We start from the raw sequence: 25697 nt of genomic DNA, 5'->3' as shown, positions 1-25697 counted from the left end.
ATGTGATAATTTTTTTTTTTTTTTTGAGACAGTCTCGCTCTGTTGCCCAGGCTGGAGTGCAGTGGCGCGATCTTGGCTCACTGCAGCCTCTGCCTCCCAGGTTCAAGCAATTCTCCTGCCTCAGCCTTCTGAGTAGCTGGGACTACAGGCATGCGCCACCATGCCCGACTAATTTTTGTATTTTTAGTAGAGACGGGGTTTCATCATGTTGGTCAGGCTAGTCTGTAACTCCTGACCTCAGGTGATCCGCCTGCCTCGGCTTCTCAAAGTGCTGAGATTACAGGTATGAGCCACCACACCCGGCCAAGAATATTTTTATTATATTTTCAAATTTGAATGACTATTTGGCTATACATAATTTTTTTTTCTTTCTTTCTCTCTCTTTTTTTTTTTTTTTTTTTTTTTTTGAGACGGAGTCTCGCTCTGTCGCCCAGGCTAGAGTGCAGTGGCGCGATCTCGGCTCACTGCAAGCTCCGCCTCCCAGGTTCACGCCATTCTCCTGCCTTAGCCTCTCCGAGTAGCTGGGACTACAGGCGCCTGCCACCACGCCCGGCTAATTTTTTGTATTTTTAGTAGAGACGGGGTTTCACTGTGGTCTCGATCTCCTGACCTCATGATCCGCCCGCCTCAGCCTCCCAAAGTGCTGGGATTACAAGCGTGAGCCACCACACCCGGCCGTCTTTTTTTTTTTTTTTTTTTTTTTTTGAGACAGAGTCTTGCTCTGTCTCCCAGGCTGGAGTGCAATGGCTCAATTTTGGCTCACTACAACCTTAGCCTCCTAGGCTCAAGCAATTCTTGTGCCTCAGCCTCCTGAGTAGTTAGGGATTACTGGGGCATGTCACCACGCCCGGCTAATTTTTGTATTTTTAGTACAGATGGGGTTTCAACGTGTTGGCTAGGCTGGTCTGGACCTCAGGTGATCCTCCCACCTCAGCCTCCCAAAGTGCTGGGATTAGCGGGGTGAGCCACTGCACCTAGCCTAAAATTTCTTTCAGTACTTACAAACCTTGCCACTTTCTTGTATTCAGTGTTTCTATTGAGAAGTCTGATGTCAATTTGACTCATGTTCCTGCAGGACAGTTCTCCCGGTGGCCTTGGCCTCATCCAGTTGTCTCCCCTTTATCACTTGGAGCTCTCAGGAATAATTGTAGAATGTGCTGAGATACAACATCCCGAGATAAAGAGGGACTGGTGAACAGCCTGGGCCCTGTTCCAGTAACCCCTAGAAACAGGATGTCCTTCAGCTCTTTAGCCAAGCATGTCACATTGCCCCAGGGGTGTAAATCCAGGGCAGGCTGCTTTTTTTGTTTTGTTTTTTTGAGGCAAGTTCTCGCTCTGTTTTCCAGGCTGGAGTGCAGTGGCATAATCACAGCTCATGCAGCCTTGAACTCCTGGGCTCAAGAAATCTGCTCACCTCAGCCCCCCAAGTAGCTGGGGGTACGGGTGTGTGCCACCATGCCCAGCTGATTTTTTTTCTTTTTTCTTTTCTTTTCTTTTTTTTTTTTTTGAGACAGAGTCTCATTCTGTTGTCCAGGCCGGAGTGCAGTGGCCTAATCTCTGCTCACTAAAACCTCTGTCTCCCGTGTTCAAGCGATTCTCGTGCCTCAGCCTCCCAAGTAGCTGGGATTACAGGTGCCTGCCACCACATTGAGCTAATTTTTTTGTATTTTTAGTAGAGATAGGGGTATCACCATGTTGGCCAGGCTGGTCTCAAACTCCTGACCTCAGGTGATCTGCCTGCCTTGGCCTCCCAAAGTGTTGGATTACAGGCATGAGCCACTGCGCCTGGCCTGTTTTTTATTTTCTAGAGATGGAGTCTTATTATATTCCCCAGGCTGGTCTCAAACTGCTGGCCTCAAGCAATCCTCCTGCCTCAGCCTCTTAAAGTGCCAGGATTATAGGCACGAGCCACTGTGCCCAGCCTTAGGCTGCTTTTTGGGGTCCCTCAGTTGAGATGCAAGTGGGGCATATGTAACTGAGACTCCATGTGCCCTGGGCGGCTTTTCTTTTTTCTTTTTTTCTTCTTTTTCTAATCCAGTATGACTGGTAGTTCCTGGGCAGCTTTTCTGAGCCTTGGGGTACCAGCCTGCCATGTATCTGAGGCTTCTGTTGTCCCTGCTTTCAATCTGTAAGTAATAAACCTGCTTCAGGTAACTTGGGTGTGTGTGTGTGTGTGTGTGTGTGTGTGTGTGTGTGTGTGTCTGTTTAACTTGACTCAGACAGGTTGAAACCAGTGCACAATGGACCTACTTCTCAATTCCTTTGTAGGCAATCTATTGCTTTTGGAAATGTTTAGAGTTTTAATTGAATTTGATCTTCTTCCACTTCAATATAATGAGTCTAAATGTGTTTTTTTCCTCAGTTACCCTATTTAGCATTCTATGAGGCCTTTCTATCTGAGATCTTTTTCTCTAATTCTCAGAAGCGTTTCCATGTTTTTACTTCATTATTTCCTCCTCTCTGTTTTTCTTTTTTTAATCCCCTCTCTGGGGAATCCTGTTATCCTGATATGAACACTCTACTTCTATTCTCCATAGCACTTAGCTCCTTTAAAAATATTCTCTTTATTCTCTACTTCTGCCTTCTGGGAGAGTTTCTCAGTCTGATTATTTAGCTCATCCATTTATTCTCCAGTTGTAGCCATCTTTTATTTTTCCCAATTATTATGCTCTTTATTTTATTATTATTTTTTTGACACTCCGTCACCCAGGCTGGAGTGCAGTGGCACGATCTTGGTTCATTGCAACCTCTGCTTCCCGGGTTCAAGCAATTCTCCTGCCTCAGCCTCCTGAGTAGCTGGGACTACAGGTACACACCACGATGCCTGGCTAATTTCTGTAGTTTTAGTAGAGACGGGGTTTCACCATGTTGGCCAGGATGGTCTTGATCTCTTGACCTTGTGATCTGCCCTCCTTGGCCTCCCAAAGTGCTGGGATTACAAGTGTGAGCCACTGCGCCTGGCCAGTTCTTTTTTATGACTTTTTGTTTTTATTTCTATCACTAATCTCTCTTTTATCTTTTTGAGGATATTTATTACCTTAATTTAACTTTTTGGTCCACCAATTTCAATAACTATGCTTCAAATGGTTCATGTTGGTCTTTTTTGGGGGATATTTTGTTACAATTTCTGTATATCTCAGTTCTGGTGATTTTGGCTTGTGAGCCTGTGTTTCCTGGGCTGGAGTAGGGGTTGTTTTCAGCTACTGCATCTGGAGGTATTGGGGGAAATCCTCAGTGTGGACAGCCAAAGGCACTGGAGAACTAGTGTCACCATTTTGTTTGCAGTCATTCCACTGGGCAACATCCTGGATGGGAATTTGCCTTTAAGCTTTGTGTTGTGCACATGTACCCTAGAACTTAAAGTATAATAAAAATCTCTCTCTATATATATAAATAAAAAAATAAATAAAATATTCACTCATACATGCGGAAAAAAAAATAAAAAAATAAAAAGCAGCTCTGGGAAAAGGCAGTCTCTCTGGATTTAAACCTCCAGCTCTGTGGATTTGCAGTGGGAGGAAGCTTGTTGCCTTAGATCAGCCCCCGACTTACTTGCATCAGCTTTTTATCCTGACAGGCCTTGTGTTTTGCCCTGCTTGTTTCTTCTATGGAGGCAATTGTATCATATCTTTGTTTTTTCCAATCCTTAGACCTTAAAAAAATGTTTTCCTTAGTGTAATGGTCAGAACATTCAAATTAACGTTGAATAAAGTGATAATAGCAAGAATCCTTTCCTTGTGTTTGACTGCAACAGGAACACTTTTAAAGCATTTACTGTTCATTCATTTACTGTTAATAATAAGATTGCAGGCTGGGTGTGGTGGCTCACACCTGTAATTCCAGCACTTTGGGAGGCCGAGGTAGGTGGATCCTTTGAGCTCAGGAGTTCAAGACCAGTGAGGGCAACATGGTGAAACCCCACTAAAAAAGAAAAAAAAAATAAGATTGCAGTAGGTTTTTGCTAGATGTCTTTTGTTGGTCAAGATGTTCCTTTCTATTCCTAGATTATTAAGCGTTATTACTATAAATGGGTATTGAATTTATTCTGGCATCATCATATGGTTTTAATTTTTAATCTCTTAACGTGGTGACTTACATTAATGTATTTTCTAATGTTAAAGTCATCCCTGCAATCATGGCATAAGCCCAACTTAGTCGTAATTTTTCTTAAGTGTAATACTTGATTCCATTTGCTAGCAGTTTATTCAGGATTTTGCATCTATAATCATAACTGAGATTGGGTCTCAATTTTCCTTTCTCATACCATACATTTCTGGTGTTGGTATGTAGGATGATCTGCTTGGTACGTGAGTTTGGGTGTATGTAACAGATACCAAAAATAGTGGTGACGTGAATGAGAGGGAAGTTTTTTTTTTTCTGTCCTGTATTATCTGGAGGTTGGTGGTCCAGGGCTGGTTTGGTGGTTCTGCTTAACCACCCGTAGTTCATATGGTCCAAATAGCTCATCTACTTTCTAAGTGGCAGGGTGAAGAAAGGGCATGTCTCTGACTTTTGAGCATGAATCAAAAGTTACATACACCATTTCTACTTCTCTTGGCCAGAACTTAGTCATATGGCTACACCCAGCTGCAAGGAAGGTTGGGAAGTGTGGCCTTTATTTGAACTTAAAAGCAAAGATTCTTTTGCCGTGAAAGACAAGGGGAGAATAGGTAATAGGACAATTAGCAGTCTCTACCATAAAGGTTATTTTATATCTGCCACAAAAAGTCAGTTGGGCAGTATTTCCTTTTTCTATTTTCTGGAAATTTAAGTTTGTATGATTTTTTTTTTCTTATTTGGTAAACTTGTCTATGAAAACCATCAATTTTATCTTTGTTAGGTAGATTTATACTACTAATCAATTTCTTTAATGATTATAGGTCTTCAGATTTTCTCCTTTGTCAATGTTGGTCAGTTTTACATATAAATAATTTACATATATATAAAATTTACATATATATAATTTTTTTTTCCTGCAAAGCTGCCTATTTTATCTAATTTAAAAAATGTCAACCTCAGCTTTAGCTGGGGGAATCCTGGTTAATCTGGTTTAAGAGTATAAGTCTTCAAAGTAATTTTGCTTTTGCTTTTCCCAAGTGCCCCAAGGCCAAAACCAGTTTAGCATTACTTTTCATGTTGATTTCTTGGCTTGGGGGTTTTCTGAACCATGCCAGCCATGTAAACTAAAATCCCAAATCTGCATGAAGACAGGCCCAAGGTTAAAATTTCTCTAAGAAAACTTTCTCCATCCAGAGCCCAGGCAAAGACATACAAGCTTCCTTGAAATCTCATTTTGCTCATGAGAGGTTTTTTCTTTCAGCCCATTCTTTCACCAAGGAAGTAGTCCTTGGGGCACTTTGCTTCACGTAAGGTGGCTTTCAGATTCCCAGATACTTGCAGATGTAAAGACCCATCTCTTCACGATTGGTCCTTGAAAACTGAAGCCCCTTGTTTTCTGAGATTAGAAACCTTCCCTTCCCAAGAACAGCTGTAGCATTAACTCACTCCTAATTGGTTTTTAGTTTCCCCTTCACTTTGGGCCTAGAAGGGTTTTCTTTACTTTAATGTGAACTTAGCTATGAAATAAAAAAAGTATCACTGTCATATTTTAACCAGATAGATTCTATCGCAGAAGCCCCTGTTGAAAATTAAAAAAAAAACAACAAACAAAAACAAAGACAAACAAAAGAAAAAAGAAAGAAAGAAAAGAAAAATAACCGATAGAAATAGAAGTCTAGCTATTTTTCCTTAACACAATAACTTTATCAGAATATGTCTTGGCTTTGATAAGTCTGGGTCATTTTCTTTTCTTAGAACATGATGTGCCTGGCTGGGAACAGTGGCTCAGACCTGTAATCCCAGCACTTTGAGAGACCAAGGTGGGTGGTGCACTTGAGCCTGGAGTTCGAGACCAGTCTGGGCAACATGAGGAAACCCTGTCTCTACAAAAAAGTATTAGCCAGGCATGGTGGCTCAATCCTGTAATCCCAGCACTTTGGGAGGCTGAGGCGGGCGGATTACCTGAGGTCAGGGGTTTGAGACCAGCCTGGCGAACGTGGTGAAACCCCATCTCTACTAAAAATAAAAAATTAGCTGGGCGTGGTGGCTTGTGCCTGTAATCGCAGCTACTCGGGAAGCTGAGGCAGGAGAATCGCTTGAACCCGGCAGGCGGAGGTTGCAGTGAGCCGAGATGGCGCCACTGCACTCCAACTAGGGCAACAGAGTGAGACTCAGTCTCAAAAAAAAAATAAAATAAAATAAAATAAAAATTAGCCAGGCATGGTAGTGCACACCTGTAGTCCCAGCTACTTGGAGGCTGAGGTGAGAGGATCACCTGAGCCCAGGGAGGTCGAGGCTGCAGTGAACCGTGATTGTGCCACTGCACTCCAGCCTGGGCAACAGAGTGAGGCCATCTAAAAAAAAAAAAAAAAAAAAAAAAAAAAGATGGGTGTTTCCATTGGATCTGGAGTCAAGTATGTATGTATGTATGTATGTATGTATGTATGTATGTATGTATGTATTTATTTATTTATTTGAGACGGAGTCTCGCTCTATCGCCCAGGCTGGAGTGCAGTGGCACAGTCTCGGCTCACTGCAAGCTCCGCCTCCCGGGTTCACGCCATTCTCCTGCCTCAGCCTCTCCGAGTAGCTGGGACTACAGGCACCCGCCACCATGCCCGGCTAAGTTTTTTGTATTTTTTTAGTAGAGACGGGGTTTCACCGTGGTCTCGATCTCCTGACCTCGTGATCCGCCCACCTCGGCCTCCCAAAGTGCTGAGATTACAAGCGTGAGCCACCGCGCCCAGCCTAGTATTTATTTTATTTTATTTATTTTATGTTTGAAAGTATTTATTTTAGATTCGTTTATTCATTATCTTATGCTTTGTTCTCTTCTTCAAAAATATCAATTATAAATCATTTGGATTTTTCTGTTTTCCACATTTCTCATTCTTTCTATAATGCTATTTTCATTGTTGTGTTCTTCCATTTCATTTTTATGATTTTCAGAAACTTATCCATTACAGTCTTGATTTGTTTCCATTGCATGTATTCTATTTTAAAATATGGCCTTCTTGGACAGGCGCGGTGGCTCACGCCTGTAATCCTAGCACTTTGGGAGGCTGACGCGGGTAGATCACCTGATGTCAGGAGTTCGAGACCAGCCTGGCCAACATGGTGAAACCCCGACTCTACTAAAAATACAAAAATTAGGTGGGCGTGGTGGTGCATGCCTGTAGTCCCAGCTACTTGGGAGGCTGAGGCAGGAAAATTGTTTGAACTGGGCAGGTGGAGGTTGCTGTGAGCTGAGATCATATATGCCCCCGCACTCCAGCCTGGGTGACAGAGTGAGAATCTGTCTCAAAAAAATAAAAAAATGACCTTCTTAGTTATAGAAGCCAGAAAATAGAAAAAAGAAAAAAAGATATGGCCTTCAACTTTGAAATGTTTTACTTTTTCCCTTTTATTTCTTTTCTAAAATCTGCTAATTTTCTCTTCTTCACCTTCTTTTGCCATATAATCTTTTCTCTGAAACTTTGTATCTCATTTTAAAAATTATTTTTAAGGCTGGGCGCGGCAGCTCATGCCTGTAATCACAGCACTTTTGGTGGCTGAGAAGGGAGGATTGTTCAAGGCTAGGAGTTTATTTAAAAATTATTTTTTAAAGAAGAGGTCATGTTATATGAGTTATTTTTTTTCCTTTAGAAGTATTTGTCAGAATTCTTCCTGAGTTTATTTGGGTATATTGATAATTATACTTCATTTTTTGCTGCTTATGTTTCTTTCCTCCATTTATCTCTCTCTTATTTTTTTTTAAGACAGGGTCTTGCTCTGTGGCCCAGGCTGGAGTGCAGTGGCACAGTCATGTCTCCCTGCATCCTTGACCTTTTGGGCTCCAGCCATCCTCCTGCCTTGGCCTCCCAAAGTGCTGGGATTACAGGCGTGAGCCACCGCACCTGCCCCATTTCTCTCATTTTTAAAGAGCATTTAAAAGCAAAGTTCCCAAGTTAATTCCTTTCTGATTATTATTTACTTGTAGTGGGGCTAGTTACCTGCTGAAGGGTGGTATGGTAGAGTGGAGCGGAAGTGTAGTGGACTTTCATGATACTTGGCGGTAGAGGGTGGGGAACACATCTTTTCTTCATTTTCGGTTTTTGGCAGACAGGGTTGCTTCACAGCAAAACTTTTCTTTCTTTTTTTTCCAATCAGCTTCCCCAGGTTGAATCACAGCAAAGCTTGGTGGAATGTGGTCTGACACTCTCTGTCTCCTCTCCTGCTTTATCCCAGTTCATCTCTGGTGGTGTCCCTGACAAGGCAATAGGAATGTCATGCCAGCATGGTTTCTTCTTAAGCTCCCCCTTCCCTGCTGTCTTGGGGTGTCAAAGTCGGTCTCCTCAGGGAGACCTCTCCCTTAGCCTCTTCTCAACCTCAGATAGGTAGGTTCCTTTCACAGGGCGCTCCACCAAGGGCTTGGGGGTCATGTTCTGCTCTCATTGAATGTCCTTGCTTAGCTCCCTGCAGAGATACATTCGGCAGATGCCTTTTGTGATTTGTAGCTTGGGGTTGTATCAGTTTCATTAAACATGGCTTTTTACCCTTTCTCTATTTGTTCTGTTTGATTATTCTTAGTGATGTCCCAAGGTTGAAGAAAGAATCTAATCTTCCATCCTTTGTTGGGAGTTCCCTAGAGTCATCTTTAAGTCCTAAATCAGATAATGTCATTCCATCATTTGAATGGAATGACATTCCACTGGCCTTTTGTTGGAGTTAGGGAAAATACCTAAATTCCTTGCATCAGCCTACAAGGCTCTGCATAATTTGACCCCTGCTCACCTCTCCAATTCCACCCTGTGCCATTCTCTCTCTATTTCTTTCCATCCATGCTCCAGTCACACTGGCCTTCTTTTACTTTCTTTATGTACCAAACTCTTTACCATCCCGGGGCCACTGCCTGGAATGCTCATGGGCTCTGCTCCCTGAGTGGGTAACTCTTCATCCTTCAGTCTCAGATGAAAGCCCTCCCCCTTAGCAAGCCCCTTTCCTGATTGTACCCAGGTGGGTGCGTGGGGCCCCCCCATGGTTCTCCATCATCACACCTATTTGTTTGTATTCATAGCACTTACTACTACTCGTAATTATATATTTTTCCCCTTTCTTCTCTCAGTTGATTATATGCTCCACCAGGGCAGGAAATATGTCTGTTTTTTTCACCAATCTCTCTGCAGGCTCTATCTAGTCCAATGTCAGTTCTTAATAACCATTTGTCAAGTACATGAATAGAGAATGAATTAGAGAGTTTTATCCTTGAGAGCTGTGTTGAAGAGTTTAAATGATGTGGTGGTCTGTGGAGACACCCAAAAGGTTTTTGAGCAAGTGAGTGACAGAACAAAGAGCTATAATCACAATGGATGAAGAAGGGAGACACTGGAGTCCAAGGAGAAGCTAGCCAGGAGGTTGCTGTCCCAGGACAGGCTGGCGTGAGGCAGTAGCTCCGGGGACAGACAGAATGGTCGGCCAGGCGAGCTTCCAAGGAAAACCCAGCAGCACTTGGTGTGTGCTCAGTGGCTGCTTGGCTGGATCTGTGTTTATATAGAGCAAGGCAGAGATGATACACATTGGGGCTTGGATGATGGGATGGAGCTGGGGTACGGGGGAGCAGTGAGCTCACTGGTAGAGCCTGGGGTTGGAGGGGAGGAGCTGGTGGAGTGGAGATTCAAACGCTTTTTAGGAGCTGTGTAACCGAGGGGTGTGGCCAGGCGTGGTGGTGAGTGCCTATAGTCTTAGCTATTGTGGGCGGGCGGAGGACTGGGGGGAGCTGGGGTGGGAGGATCACTTGAGCCCAGGAATTCAAGGCCAGCCTGTGCAACATAGCAAGAATCGTCTCTATTAAAATAAATAAACTGAGGGGTGGTGATGCTGTGAGAAAGAGGAAGAAAGAGAAAGGAGACAGAGGGAAGCAAGCAAGAGAGAAAAGCTTAGAGGACCAACGTTAGCTCCACCAGCTGGGGTAGAGGGAGGAAGAGGACCTGGGGAAGGGGCTGGAGAAGAAACTCTGGGTGAAGGAGTGGCAGAGCCAGGGTGATTGTGGGGTGGTACTCTGCAGCCATGCCAATCTGAGTTCAAATCCCAGCTCTACACTTAATCCCTTGAGCTTCTGTTTCCTGGTCTATTAATCACAGACATTGCCCACATTATAGAATGGTTGAGAGGAGTAAATTAGCTAATAAATGTACAGTACTTAGTGTAATGCCTACACAGTATAAGCACTTAGCAAATTTTAGTTTCTTCCTGCCTACCTGCCTGTCTGCCTTCTCTTTTTCCTTTCTTCTTTTCTTTTTTATTTTTATTTTTTGAGGTAGGATCGCTCTCTGTCACCCAGGCTGGAGTGCGGTGGTGTGATCTTGGCTCGCTGCAACCTCTGCTCCCTGGGCTCAAGTGGTCCTCCACCTCAGCCTCCTGAGTAGCTAGAACCACAGGTGCATACTACCATGCCTGGGTAATCTTTGTGTTTTTTATGGAGATAGGGTTTCACTTTGTTGCCCAGGATGGTACTGAACTCCTGGGCTCAAGCAATCTGCCTGCATTAGCCTCCCAAAGTGTTTGGATTACAGGCATGAGCCACCGCATCTGCCCGCCTGCCTTTCTTTCTTTCTTTCCTTCTTTCTTTCTTTCTTTCTTTCTTTCTTTCTTTCTTTCTTTCTTTCTTTCTTTCTTTCTTTCTTCTTTCTTTCCTTCCTTCCTTCTTTCTTTCTCCTTCCTTCCTTCCTTCCTTCCTTCCTTCCTTCCTTCCTTCCTTTCCTTCTTTCCCTCTTTCCTTCTTTCCTTCTTTCTCTCTCTTTCTCCCTCCCTCCCTCCCTCTTTCCTCTCTTCTTTTCTTTCTTTTTTTGACAGGGTCTTTTTCTGTTGCCTAGGCTGGGGAGCAGTGGTGCAATTATGGCTCACTGCAGCCTTGATTTCTTGGGCTTAAGTGATCCTCCTGATTCAGCCTCCTGAGTAGCTGGGACTATGGACATGAGCCACCATGCCCAGCTAATTTTTATATATAGATATAGTTTATAAAATTTTCATTTTCATTTTTATATGTAGAGATGGGCTCTCGCTATGTTGTCCAGGCTGGTCTGGAATTCCTGGCTTCAAGCAATCATCCTGCTTCGACCTCCCAAAGTGCTAAGATTACAGGTGTGCTGACCTCTTCTTTCCTTCTTAGGAACAGATGTTTATCTAGCCAGAAGCTGGGCAGGTTCAGAAGGTCATTCTTTATCACTTCACTGAGGGATGCTTTTGTTCTGAGAGACTAATTATTGTGCATCTTTATGACCGCAACATAAACACAAACATTCCAGGAATTAGCTCAATTTCTTCCCAGAGGTAAAGTCCCTTTGAGAATCCAAATGCAAACCAGAGGCTGGTTGGTGAATGGAGAGCCTGGAGGTGGATGAGCTTAAAGGATTGCCTGAGTAAGCTTGGTTGATGATGTGTGTGTCTATCCCCCTGTAGGGAGCCAGTTTCTTATTTTGAAATGAGGGGAAGCATTGAACTGGATCAAGCAAGCTGTCATCAAAGTCCATTAGTTTTGAAGCTAGACTTAGATGTTTTACCAATTATAATGAGAAAAATATGGGCATTTCCAAACTAGGAGAAATAATGTAGCAAATTAACAGATTTTTCTCAATTTTAAGGTTTTCTTTACTATTTTTCTTAAGCTAACACCTGATACTTGCAGATGATAAAAAGTGGGCTCAAAGGATAAATAAATATTGACAGGGAAACCAGGAGTAGATCATGATCCCTGTATTTTAGTGGATGTGGGGTTTGGTCATGGTTCTATGTTGCTGATACATCAGACGGCCCCATCTTGGCCATGACACTGGCTCTAAATATATGTCAGTTTCTTCTTCTTCTTTTTTTTTTTTTTGAGACAGTCTTGCTCTGTCACCCAGGCTGGAGTGCAGTGGCATGATCTCTGCTCACTGCAACCTCTGTCTCCCGGGTTCAAGTGATTCTTCTGCCTCAGCCTCCTGAGTAGCTGGGATTAGAGGCTTGTGCCACCACACCGGCTAATTTTTGTATTTTTAGTAGAGTTGGGATTTCACCATGTTGGCCAGACTAGTCTCAAACTCCTGACTTTGTGATCCGCCCGCCTTGGCCTCCCAAAGTGCTGGGATTACAGGCATGAGCCACCACGCCCGGCCCACAGTTTCTTCTTCTATTGCTACATGTAATAACACTCACTGAGTCTTCCCTATAGTTTGCATACATACCAATGTGTGATCTCATTTGATAGGTGAAGCGGGCAATAGTATTCCCATGTTACAGAAGAGGAAACTGATGCTCAGGAAAAGGTTAAGTAACGTTTGTAAGGTTACATGGTGAGTGTAGTAACTGTGGTAACTTGTTTCCTTTTTTTAGTAAGAGACCCTTGACCACACTGGCTAATCATAGCACTCCGTCTCCCTGGCAACAGGAATTGGCCCATGGCTAAGTATATGAGCCAAGCAGGGCCAATCAGCACTCTTCTCTGGATTAATATATATATGATGGGTTTACAAAGCTGCAGCAGTCTGTGGCCGCATTCCTCATTATTTGGAGAGGCCCTGTTATGCTACACTAAGGGTGATGCCCACATGCAAAAGACACAAACAGCATGAGAGAAGAATGGATGGATGGATGGTGTTGAGTTCCTCATTCTGGTCCCCATGGTTGTGGTTTATTGATCCTGTGAATTATCACAGAGACCTTAATGCGATGTAACACAATTCACCACCTTTTTACTTTGGTGAGCTTGAATTAAACTTCTGTCTCTTTTAGCTAAAAGATCTTGATTGACAGAATTAGAATATGGTGGAGTCAAGATTCAAATCCAGAATCCAAAGTCTTAATTTCTTTGCAATAACCATTTCCTAGTATTACACATTGATCTCCAAAAATGTCTTTCTTTAAACCACTTCCTCATGAGCAACACACTATAATATTAAAAATCACCACCCACTCTCCTGAGTCACTTTTCTTTTTCTGAAGCTGCCCTTAGTCCCTTTCTAAGATTTAGAAAGTAACTTGGATTTATCAGAACACAGAATGCATCTCTCAAGTTGGGTGTTTCTGGGAAGACTGTGAATCACCCTGATTTATGTTGATCCCTGTTAGCACCAGTTTCGGTTTTACCAAGTGACATTGTTCCCTCTTAGTCCTCTATGCTGGCAAATAATGGAGCTTGGCTTCAGACTCAAGCCTGCCTTATAGCCAGGCCTATGCCCTTGCCAGGACGGCAGCGGCCTCTAGCTGTGGGAAACCACGAGGAGCTGGCAGGCCAGGGTGGAAATATCCTGTGTTCTCGAGCCAGGTGTCAGGCGTCAGAACTCAGGAACTATGATGCACTGACATTATTATCATTATTATTTTGTATAGCTCACTCTGTTGACCAGGCTGGTCTCACACTCAGCCTCAAGCAATTCTCCTGCTTCAGCTTTCTAGTGCTGGGATTACAGGCATGTGCTACCACACCTGGCTAATTTTGTATTTTTAATAGAGATGGGGTTTCTCCATGTTGGTCAGGCTGGTCTCGAACTCCCAACCTCAGGTGATCCACCCGCCTTGGCCTCCCAAAATGCTGGGATTACAGGCGTGAGCCACAATGCCCGGCCACATCCTTCTTTCTTTTGAGTTCTGGAAAAAAGTACTCAAGCAGGGCTCCAAGTCTCAGCTGTGAACCAGCGAATGTAATTTGGAGCTGAGGCCGGAAAGATCTTTCTATTCCTCTCCCGCTGCTTCTTGAACAGACCTTCCTTGTAGCTCATTCTAGACAGCAACTGCCCAGCTGCCGACCCTTGCGGCAGTGGGGTCATCAGTGCAGGTGGGGAGCACAGGATGCAGGGCACGTCTTCCCGGGGGCAGACTGACTGGGAAGAGGAAGCTGCAGTGAGAAGGGGCAGAGCTGAGCACCTCTTCCTTTGGGAGAGGGAGAGAGTGGTGGAGAGAGAAGTGGGTGGCTCCTCCCTGCTGAAGAACTCTTTTGAGAGTAGAGTGTTAGATTGCTGCCTCCCCAAAACACTGGCATTGGCAAGAAGAGTTTCTGGTGACGTAGGAGAAAGCTGGTTCCGTAGAATGGTAGCAAGTCAGTTTTCAGGAGGTTCTCAGGGTGGAGGTGGAGGATTTAGAGCATATCTGGAAAAGTGGTGTTGAAGGGAGGAGAGAGGATGGTGGTTACGATGGACAGCACTTGTGCCTCTGTGTCCATCCCTGGGGATATGGAGCATTGACAATACTCAGTGCCTGTTTCTTAGGAGCCCAGTCTAGGGGGAGAGACACATATATAGTCACAATTAAACATAAGAAATAAGGGGGGCTGGGTGTGGTGGCTCACGCCTGTAATCCCAGGACTTTGGGAGGCTGAGGTGGGCGGATCACCTGAGGTTCGGGAGTTTGAAACCAGCCTGACCAACATGGAGAAACCCCATCTGTACTAAAAATACAAAATTAGCTACTCCGGAGGCTGAGGCAGGAGAATCACTTGAACCTGGGAGGCGGAGGTTGCAGTGAGCTGAGATCACACCACTGCACTCCAGCCTGGGTGACAGAGCAAGACTCCATCTCAAAAAAAAAAAAAAAAAGGAAAAAAGAAAAAAAGGGATAGAGCGATGGGCAAGGGGCTGCAGGAGGAACACTAGCTGTGTGTATGCATGTGTGTGTGCACACTCTTCTGCTCTAGCAGGTGCAAGGCTGGGAAGTAGATTCCGAGAAGCTGCATGGAGGCAATGACCTTTGAACTGAGTTTAAAGGGTGATTAGGATTGACAGGTGGACCCCCTGAGAAAAGGCTTTTCAAGAGAATGTGAGGCATAGGCAGGTGCTTGGAAGCACAGAAGGGCGCGGCATGCACATCAGTGTAGTTGCTGTGCCAGCAAAGGCATGCCATATCTTCTGAAAGTTATAGGGGTTCACTAAGCGTTTGAATCTGGGCTGACATGCTCAGATTTGAATTTTAGGAAGGTTACTCTGGTGGGAGAGCTGAGAAAAGGTTAGAGTTGGGGGGCGAGGATGGAGGTGGGAGGGGAGTTGGGATGTGTTTGCAGTAGTCCAGGAGCAAAATGATGCTGAGGGATCTAAGGCAGTGTGGACAAACCTGGGGGGTATTCAGAAGGTGGAAACAATAGGTTGACTGACCAACATCTGGAGGGCAGAGCGGGGGAAGCAGGAGGCTAGAGGACAGGAGGACAGCCACATTTCTGGTTTGGGTGATTGGGTGGATGGTGTTGTTTTTTGTGGCAAAGAGGAAGCCAAGAGGAGGTGGGACAATGAGAAACTTTTAAGCTTATTTGATTGTATTATTATTTTTTTGAGATAGGGTCTCACTCTGTTGCCCAGGCTAGAGTGCAGTGACATAATCTCAGCTCACTGCAACCTCCACCTCCTGGGTTCAAGCGATTCTTGTGCTTCAGCCTCCTGAGTAGGTGGGATTACAGGTGCGTGCCACCACACGCAGCTAATTTTTGTATTTTTAGTAGAGATGGGGTTTTGCCATGTAGGGCAGGCTGGTCTCGAACTCTTGGCCTCAGGTGATCTGCCTGCCTCAGCCTCCCAAAGTGCTGGGATTACAGGTGTGACCCACCATGCCCAGTCTCTTTTATATTTATATTTAATCTGGGCTATGCTGGACATCGTGGCTCACGTTGGTATCCCAGCACTTTGGGAGGCTGAGGCAGGAGGATTGCTTGAGCTCAGGAGTTCAAGACCAGTCTTGGCAAGATGGCAAAACTCCATCACCACAAAAGATGCAAAAAATAGCTGGGCACAGCGGTGCACGCCTATAGCCCCAGCTACTGAGGAGGTTAATGTGGGAGGATAACATGAGGCTGCAGTGAGCTGTGATGGTGCCACTATACTCCAGCCTTGGCGACAGTGAGACTATGTCTCAAAGAAGTAAGTAAGTAAACAAAAATTAAAAAGAATCCAGTCCACAGGGCATTTGAAGGCAGGAGGAAAAAATGCCAGAACCAGAGATGGGGAGAAGATGGGCTTCTGGCGCCTGCTGAGGTTGAGAAATGAGACAGATAGGCTGAGTGTGGGGGTGGAGAGAGGATGGGCAGAGAGACTGAGGCTGATCTGAATGGAAATGAAATGTTAGGGCTCTTAGGGTTATCGGGGGATAATTGGAGCTTCTAGAAAAGGTTTAACGTTGTGACCACCTGTGTTCGTCATGCCTCCCTACCCCTTACTAATTGTGTGAATTTGGGCAGACTTTAAGTCTCAGTGTTCTCCTCTGTAAAGTGGGGTCAGCTTATTCCAACTCCTGGGATTGTTGTGTGAATTAAATGGGGTAATGTACGGAGAGCACCTGACGCACAGCGGGTGCTTCGAAATTTCAGTCTGCACCCCTCCAGCAAAGGATATGCACACGCCCATTGTGAGTGACAAATCCAGGATGATCTGAACCCAATGTGATAACGTGGGTCCTCGCATGCTGGTCATGCTGTCGGGAGACACTTATGGATCCAATTAGTAAAACAGAGGAAATAAATTATTTAATGCATTTTGCTAAGACAGAATACCTCAGAACTTCTTTTGTGGGGTGGGGCATAATAAAGGGGGTCCTTCTGCTGAAAACGTTTAAGCTCCACTCAACCAAGGTCGACAGTCACACAGTGAGCCAGAGGCAATGTCAGGACTTAAACTAAACCTGTGGCCCCCACAGTGAGGCCATTTTTCTTTCCCCTGAACGGCCTGGGGAAAGGGGGTGGGTGGGCAGAACTTGGCAGTGGCCAATCCTCACTTCTGACCCCTGGTTTTCTCCTGCCCTTATCTCTAGGCTTGCATTGATTGACTGATTGAGACAGGGTCTTGCTCTGTCGTCCAGGCTGGAGTGCAGTGGTACGATCATGGCTCACTGCAGCCTCAAACTCCTAGGCTCAAATGGTCCTTCCGCCTCCTGTCTCCCGAGTACCTATATCCCTAGGCTTTTAAAACGGCTTCCAGGTATCTGACTGCCATCTCAGACATCCACCTGGGCTTCTGGGCAGGGACTGTCCAGGAAACCTCATCTATGTGAAGCAGGCGTGGGTGTAGGAAGGCCGCTTGGAAATGAATCAGCACTGTCTCCTGTTTGAGTCCTAAGCAGGGCGCCGGAGGGTCTGGCGGACAAGAAAGAGGGAGGATGACAGGAGGCCGGCACTGCAATGACACGCCTTAGCCACCAGAGGGCACGAAGCAGCTGGGCAAAATCCCGCGCGGCCGCTGGTGGAAAATTTCTGGCACCTGGAGCTGGGAGAGGGGGTGGACGGAATGTGAGGACCCAGCATCCTGAGGCTGGGCCGGGGCAGAGTCACTGCCTTGGATGTCCGCTGGGCCTGCATGTGTCTTGATTACTCTGCCTTTGTAGACAGCTGGAGAATGTGAGGGTGGGATTGGGATCGGACTCTAGGGGCCATTCCGTGCAACTCTCCTGCCCTGCCGTGGGGGAGGGAGTTGCCCAAGGTTACGCAGCAAGTTAGTGGCAAATGAATACGATTGATTATCACCAGTCTCAGGTATATGGCCATTTGATGGGTGCAGTCGCGGTCGCAGCTTCAGTTCCTGAGACAGACACCTGATTAAGGACAGGCCTTCAGGAGCTGACCCTAGCGACCTGTGGCTCTGCTGCTGTCTCTGTTTTTCTCCCTTGCTTTTCCATCTGACTCTTTGTCTTCCTTGTCTGCCTCCCTGTCTCCGTCTCTGCCCGCTGGGGGTTTGCTCAACTGCCTCACTGGGTCCTGGGAGCCGCGTTTCCTGCTATCACTCCTCAGGGATTTGTAGCTCCCTGAAGCTCTTTTCTGACCCATTGTCTCGGTTCCACTCTTGGGATCCAGAGGAGAGGTGATTATTTCTTAGCATAGTCAGTGATGTGATTTCACGGGGTGAGAAGGGCTCCCTTGCTCCTAAGCACTCCTCCAGTGACCCCTGTTGCCATGTGGTAGCCGTAAGCACTGGTTGGCACCTGGTGTGGGCGAGACCCTTACCTCATGCAGAAATGAGTAAGACCGGTGAGCTCACCATGTGGGGGTGAGGCTGAGAGAAAACAAGTACACAAGTGATTCAGTCAAAATCAGAATGCTCTAAGTACACACAAAAAGGGCAAAAGGGGTGCTTTGTACGGGACAGAACAGGTAGAGACTGAATCCGGTTGGGCCTTGGGAAGGCTCCCTGCAGTGGGTGGCATTTCACTGGCCTTTGAAGGGTGGGTTGGATTTCAGCAGGATAGAGGGCGTGGGCATGTGTGGGGACGTTCTGAACAGAGGGGTCAGTGCAAGCCGAGGGTCTTGGCCACACTAGTTGCACGTGCCGGTGTGTTTAAGGGACACGCAGCAGCAGGCCGAGTCTGCAGAGCCTCACTGCCAGGCTTTTTAAAATTTTTTAATTTTAATTTAATTTAATTGTATTTTTACTTTAAGTTCTGGGATACATGTGCAGAATGTGGTTTGTTACATGTGCCATGGTGGTTTGCTGCACCTATCAACCCATCATCTAGGTTTTAAGCCCCACATGCATTAGGTATTTGTCCTAATGCTCTCCCTCCCCTTGCCCTCATCCCTCTCCCCGCAACTGCCCACAGGCCCTGGTATGTGGTGTTCCCTTCCCTGTGTTCATGTGTTCTCATTGTTCAACTCCCACTTATGAGTGAGAACATACCGCCTGGCTTTAAGGGACAGCCATGGGGATGCACTGCAGTTTCTGAGCAGGGAGGGCCCTGCGGAAGCCCTTAGTTAAAAGGAAAGAATGGCTGTGAAAAGCGATGCATTGCGCTCCCTTGTCCCTCACCTTCAGTGTGACGAGTTTTTATTCCGAGTTCTACTTGAAGTAGGCTTTGATGGGAAGACAAGTAGCATGACGGGTTCGAGCACTGAGGGGAGCAAGGGACACTCGGTGGCTGTGCCAAGGTGTAGAAGAGGACACTGGGGGCCCCAAGGCCTGACTTCATGTACACTGCTCAGGCTGGCCCCCAAGTCACACGGTGACCGCCAGGAAGGGACCAGCCTGTTCTCAGTCTGATCCTCCTGCCGTGTCATTATCCAAAGCTCCTCCTGGCAGGGCCTGTTTGGGGTCTCCGTGCCAGTGCTTTCCCTGCCAGGCTGGGCTGGGGCTTCCACCTACTGCTCTGGGACTGCTGCTGCCCTGGCCCTGGGGGAGGAGGGTGTGCCGCTGAGTCACTGCCTGGGCATCTGGGCCTGGAACCTTGGGTGAGTCACTTAGGGCTGAGGTAGAGGGGCTGGGGGAGGGGAAGAAGCTGCTCGACATCTGGAGCAGGGAGGGGAGCTGGGCCACAGGAAGGGCGGTGTCCTGATGCCCAGACGGGCTGGGATAGACAAAGGGCCAAGGAGGAAGGGCCCCTGGGAGGGGACAGCCCTCCCTTGGGCTGGGCTCTGAATGGCCACAGTGTTTGCCTTTCTCCGGGTCTGGGGAGGACATGTGTGTGGGGGGCAGTGAGAGAGGGCTGTGGCTGAGGGCTCTGCTTCAGGCCTGGACTCTGGCTTGGGAAGCTGTCCAGCTGGTGTTTTCAGCCCTGGGTAGGGATGTACCCCTACCCACCCACCCAGCCCTCAAGCTGGAGAAGAGGAGGCCAAAGTTTTCCTGTTCACCCTTTAACAACTCAGGACTTCATTACGTTCTCCACAGACTGTTGCCCAGCCCAGCTGCGGCTGTGTGCAGAGCACCCCCATTTCTCACTGCTTCCCCATCCTTCCAGACCCCTTCCTACACAGAGGGACCTTCTGAGGTATCTCTAAGCACACTTAGTTACTTCATTACCTCATTAAGAGGTGTTCTGGTGCTGGCCATTAAAAGTCACTCCACTTCATCCATGCCCTGAAGTCAGTCCTGTCCTTCTCCTCCTGATGTCCCCCAGCTGCCTCCTCTGGCCCCCAGCTTCCTAAGGGTAGCCCCAGGTTGCTTCTCTCTCACACACACAGGCGCATGTATGTACACGAGCACTGGGCCATGAAGTCCCAGCGTGTGCTCACAGCCTCTCACACAGGAGTCGGCTGTGACTCACAGGCATGTCATGAGAATGAGGCCTGGCACCAGTCTCCAGGCCCCAGAGCAGGGGTTTCCTCCCCTCACCCCGGCCCAGGCTGCCCAGTCCCCACAACACCTCCCACTTCCCACTGTGGCCTGAGTGGGCTCAGGGGCTGCCCTTGACCTGGCCTAGAGCCCTCCCCCAGCTGGTAGTGGAGCTGGCACTCTCTGGGAGGGAGGGGGCTGGGAGGGAATGAGTGGGAATGGCAAGAGGCCAGGGTTTGGTGGGATCAGGTTGAGGCAGGTTTGGTTTCCTTAAAATGCCAAGTTGGGGGCCAGTGGGGCCCGCATATAAATCCTCACCCTGGGAGCCTGGCTGCCTTGCTCTCCTTCCTGGGTCTGTCTCTGCCACCTGGTCTGGTGAGTACCTCTGTCCTGCTGAGGGCAGGGTGGGGAGGATCCCTGTGGGTCTCTGTCTTTGTCTCACAGTTCTCTCATTCCGGCTTCCCTGGTGGGATCAACCTGGGCCTCTCTGGGCCTTCCCCCTTGGAAGAACTCTCTGTGAAGTGCTGAAGTGTTGACTGAAGGGTTTTTGTTTTTTTTTTTGAGACAGAGTCTCGCTGTGTCGCCCAGGCTGGAGTACAGTGGCACTATCTCAGCTCACTGCAAACTCCGCCTCCCAGGTTCACGCCATTCTCCTGCCTCAGCCTCCTGAGTAGCTGGGACTACAGGCGCCCGCCACCACGCCCGGCTAATTTTTTTGTATTTTTAGTAGAGGTGGAGTTTTGCCATGTTAGCCAGGATGGTTTTGATTTCCTGATCTCGTGATCCACCTGCCTCGGCCTCCCAAAGTGCTGGGATTACAGGAGTAAGCCACTGTGCCTGGCCGACTGAAGGGTTTTTCTCCAGGTTCCTCTGTGAGGTCTCAGTGCAGGGGTTGCTCTGGGGTCCTCCTCTGGATATCTTAGTCTAGGGGCCCTTCTTTGGGGGTCTAGGCCTAGGAGCAGGAGGTGTGCATGTGGGCGGTGCTGCAATAAGAATCTTGAGATTTTTTTTTTTTTTTCAAAGTCCTGGATTCTAGCAGGACTAAGGTGCAAGAGGCAGGGGTCTCAAGACTCTGCCTGCGTCATGGCCCCAAGCAGCAAAGCTCTGCCCCTGCGTCGGTGAAGGCAGGGCTGGCAGGATGGGCCCAGGGCATGCCCTGCCTCTGGCATAGCTCCTCTGGCCTCACCCTGAAACCTGCCTAACCTTTCCAGGCTGGTCTGAGTATTCTCAGAGGCCTTGCTGCTGAGGTCTGTCCCATCCTGATCCCAAGGCAATGAACATTTCATATCTTTAATTCTAATTCCAACAGGATCCTTCCTGGTGGAGAGGATGTTAAGTTGCCCCCACCCTACCCATGCCCCTGTCTGCCTAGAGGCTCAGGGGCCTTCAGGGTGAGGGGAGACACATTCCCCACCCTCTGGGAGCTCCTAGTCTGAGAGAGGAAACACCCCTGCCCAAGGGAGCTTCCAGTTAGATGGCAGAGAGAGACGCCTCTGGCTTCAGGAGTCCCGAGTCTGAGGAGGGAAACGGCTCCTTCAGGGAGCTTCCTGCTCCTAGGCTGTAGCCATGGCTCCTGCCAGACTGCACAAGAGCCCCTATCTGCCAGCCCGTGCATGTGGCCTTGCTCCCCAGCGCCTGGGCAGACGCCGTCAAAATGGGACTCTGGTCACCCTGTCATTTCCCTTCTGGCAGACACTCAAGTGGGGAGCCCTGCCCTCAGGGGGGTGTCCCAAGTGCCATCAGAGGAGGCTTGGTGACTCCCAGACACAAGGGAAGCTTTAGCGTCTGCTCTCAGAGTGAGGAGGAGGTATGGCCCCTGGCCTCAGGGAACCACACTCTGAGGGGGAGATGCAGCCCCTGCCTTCCCATTCAGAGAGGGGTTTTGTGAGGTGGCTTGGGGGCATAGGGCAGAAGTGGATCCTACAGGCTGAGCTAAGGCCCCAAGAGCCTCAGCAGTGTACCCGTCACCTGGCACCTCTGCAGCCACAGATCCACGATGTGCAGTTCCCTGGAGCAGGCGCTGGCTGTGCTGGTCACTACCTTCCACAAGTACTCCTGCCAAGAGGGCGACAAGTTCAAGCTGAGTAAGGGGGAGATGAAGGAACTTCTGCACAAGGAGCTGCCCAGCTTTGTGGGGGTGAGTGGCACAGGCCTGTGGGGGAGGTCCTGGTGTGAGTGTGGGGGTGCAGGTTAAATCTCTCCCCCAGTTCTAGGTGCCTATCGATGCAGGTGCCAGGGTGGGGCCCAGCCCTCTCCCCACTTCTGCTTCATGGCTCCACTGGAGTGGAAGGAGGCCCGAGTGGGAGTGCTTTATTAATGGCTGTTTCCTGCAGCATTCCAGAGAACCATGTGCTGTGAGGGCCTTCAGAGTCCATCTGTTTAATCCTGTCATTGGAGACTTGAGAAACCAGAGCCCAGAAGGGAAAAGTGATTGTCCCAAGATCACACAGCACTGGCACGTTCTCTGTCTCTCTTTTCTTTTCTTTTCTTTTTTTTTTTTTTTTTTTTTTTTTGAGATGGAGTTTCCCTCTTGCTGCCCAGGCTGGAGTGCAATGGCACGATCTCGGCTCACTGCAACCTCTGCCTCCAGGGGTCAAGTGATTCTCCTGTCTCAGCCTCCTGAGTGGCTGGGACTACAGGCGCATGCCACCACGCCCAGCTAATTTTTGTATTTTTAGTAGAGACAGGGTTTCACCATATTGGCCAGGCTGATCTCAATCTCCTGACCTCGTGATCTACCTGCCTCGGCTTCCCAAAGTGATTTTTGTATTTTTAGCAGAGACGGGGTTTCATCATATTGGTCAGGCTCATCTTGAACTCCTGACCTCAGGTGATCTGCCCTCCTCGGCCTCCTAAAGTGCTGGACTTACAGGCATGAGCCCCCGTGCCCGGACTCCTTTTTTTTTTTTTTTTTGTGGTGAGGGGACAAGATCTCACTCTGTCACCCAGGCTGGATCATAGCTCACTGTAATCTCAAACTCCTGGGCTCAAGCAATCCTCCCAAGTATTTGGAACTACAGGAGTATGCCACCATTCCTGGCCAATTTTTATTTTTGTAGAGATGGAGTCTTGCTATGTTGTCCAGGCCGGGCTTGAACTCCTGGGTTCAAGCAATCCTCCCACCTCGGCCTCCCAAAGTATTGGAATTACAGATGTGAGGCACTGTGCTTGACCTCTTTCCATTTTTATATGCCAAACTAAGAAAGTATGTAGGGATAGAAAAGCCCAGCTAAGATACATAGTCTGGGACAATTTGTGGAGAAGTGCATCAACCTTCAATTTGTCCCTCACCCTCCCTATACTGACTCATTGGTGATTCTCAAAGTTAGGTGTCAGGCTTTAAACATGAGGCAGGTCCTTCTTTCCTTTTTTTAATTTTGTTTTTGTGGCTGGTTAAACTTTTCTAATTATTTTGGCTAGTATTAAAAAAGTGTTTTTCAGCTGGGTGCAGTGGCCCATGCCTGTAATCCCCACAGTGTGGGAGGCTAAGGCAAGGAGGATCTCTTAAGCCCAGGAGTTCGACCAGCCTGGGCAACATAGCAAGACTCCATCTCTACAAAAATAAAAATAAAAATTGTCCAGGCATGGTGGCATACGCTTGTAGTCCCAGCTACTTGGGAGGATTGCTTGAGCTCAGGAGTTCAAGGTTACAGTGAGCTATAATACAGCCTGGGTGACAAAGTGAGATCACTCTCGTTGCCAAGACCAGCCTAGGCAACATAGCACGGCCTTGTCTCTACTAAAAATAAACAATTAGCTGTGTGTGGTGGCATGAACCTGTGGTCCCAGCTACTTGGGAGGCTGAGGTGGGAGGATTGCTCGAGCCCAGGAGGTTGAGGCTGCAGTGAGTTGTGATTGTGCCACTGCACTGCATCCTGAGCAACAGAGCAAGACCTTGTCTTAAAAAATAAAAAGTGTTCTTTTCTGAAGCCACCTGGCTGGTGTTGGGCAGCAGCAACCTTCGGTTTCCTCATCAGCAGAATGGGGTGATGATACCTACCTCGCTGGGCTCCTGTGGGATTCGAGCTGATGCATGCTCAGAGGAGCATCCAGTGTCCTCCCTGTGTCCAGGAGGAGGGCACACTGGAGATGCTCACCAATGAGTATCCGTCTCTCTCCTTACTCACTGGGCCCTCTTGGTAGCTCCCAGGGCCTCCTGCCCACCATATACCCAGCTGCCCAGTGGGGAGAGAGAGCTGGGAACCAACCTGAATGTGTGAGGGTCTGGGTGTTTGGTGGAGCTGGGGTTGGGACTGACTTGGTGATGAGTGTATTTCCTGTCACTTTCAGGAGAAAGTGGATGAGGAGGGGCTGAAGAAGCTGATGGGCAACCTGGATGAGAACAGTGACCAGCAGGTGGACTTCCAGGAGTATGCTGTTTTCCTGGCCCTCATCACTGTCATGTGCAATGACTTCTTCCAGGGCTGCCCAGACCGACCCTGAAGCATAACTCTTGACTCCCTGCCATGGATCTCTTGGGCTCAGGACTCTCGATGCCTTTGAGTTTTGTATTCAATAAACTTTTTTTGTCTGTTGATAATATTTTAATTGCTCAGTGATGTTCCATAACTCCGCTGGCTCAGCTGGAGTGCTTGGAGATGAGGGCCTCCTGGATCCTGCTCCCTTCTGGGCTCTGACTCTCCTGGAAATCTCTCCAAGGCCAGAGCTGTGCTTTAGGTCTCAATTTTAGAGTTTCAAACACCAGCAAAAAATTGGAAATCGAGATAGGTTGCTGACTTTTATTTTGTCAAATAAAGATATTAAAAAAGGCAAATACCATCTACCATCACTATCATTTCATAAAAAGAGAAAATTTCAGTTCCAATGAAGGAGGAAAGGTATAATTTCAGAATAAAGGACAGACCTTAACATTCAATACTGCAAGTAATGAGTTGTACCAGGATCTGCTCAAGAGATATGAATTAGTCTAATCGATCCCGCAAAGCTTTATTTAAAGGATTCCTTGTCAGATCGAGCACGGTGGCTCACGCCTGTAATCCCAGGACTTTGGGAGGCCAAGGCAGGCAGATCCCTTGAGGCCAGGAGTTCGAGACCAGCCTGGTCAACATGGTGAAACCCTGTCTCTACCAAAAAATACAAAAAATTTAGCTGGGTTTGGTGGTGCATGCCTGTAGTCCCAGCTACTCGGGAGGCTGACATGGGAGAATCACTTGAACCTGGGAGATGGAGGTTGCAGTGAGCTGAGATTGGGCCACTGGACTCCAGCCTGGGCAACACAGCAAGACTCTGTCTCAAAAAAAAAAAAACAGGCCATAGGCAGTGCTATGGTTTGAATGTGTTCCCCAAAGTTCATGTGTTGGAAACTTTATCTCCAAAGCAACAGTAATTAACAGGTGATTAGACCATGAGGGCTCTGCTGTAATGAACGGATTCATGCTGTTATCGCAGGAGCGGGTTCCTTATAGAAGGATGAGTTTGTCCCCCTCATCTTTTATTTCTCTCCCTCTCTTTGCCCTTCCACCAGGAGATGATGCAGCAAGAAGGCCTTCTCCAGGTGTTACTCCCTCCAGCTTAGACTTCCTGGCCTCCAGAATTGTGAGCCAATAAATATCTGTTTTGTTTTGAATACCAGTCTGTGGTATTCTGTTGTAGCAATACAAAATGGACCAAGACAGGCAGTACACCTGTTTTCAGAAAACAAGTGTATTGTAT

General features: G+C 47.6%; 1 protein-coding gene across 7 annotated transcripts; it reads left to right on the top strand.

Moving 5' to 3' along the window:
• The first annotated feature begins 1378 nt into the window (after positions 1–1378).
• On the top strand, positions 1379–24798 carry S100A2 (S100 calcium binding protein A2). Of its 7 annotated transcripts, none has more exons than XM_063624779.1 (3): positions 1379–1443; positions 22014–22161; positions 24315–24720. In XM_063624779.1, the coding sequence occupies exons 2-3, from the start codon at positions 22021–22023 to the stop codon at positions 24465–24467; spliced, it is 294 nt and encodes a 97-aa protein (XP_063480849.1). In that variant the 5' UTR covers positions 1379–1443; positions 22014–22020; the 3' UTR covers positions 24468–24720. The 7 variants fall into 7 exon arrangements, with proteins under 7 accessions (XP_063480849.1, XP_063480845.1, XP_063480848.1 ...); XM_063624775.1 differs by lacking the exon at positions 1379–1443 and adding an exon at positions 1733–2128 and having other exon boundaries at positions 22008–22161; positions 24315–24798; XM_063624778.1 differs by lacking the exon at positions 1379–1443 and adding an exon at positions 11063–11178 and having other exon boundaries at positions 22008–22161.
• Positions 24799–25697: the final 899 nt, after the last annotated feature.

The sequence above is a fragment of the Symphalangus syndactylus genome, chromosome 12 (assembly GCF_028878055.3).
Source record: "Symphalangus syndactylus isolate Jambi chromosome 12, NHGRI_mSymSyn1-v2.1_pri, whole genome shotgun sequence".
NCBI lineage: Eukaryota > Metazoa > Chordata > Mammalia > Primates > Hylobatidae > Symphalangus > Symphalangus syndactylus.
The sequence above is the reverse complement of the archived record's forward strand: the minus strand, read 5'-3'. Positions and strand labels throughout refer to the sequence as shown.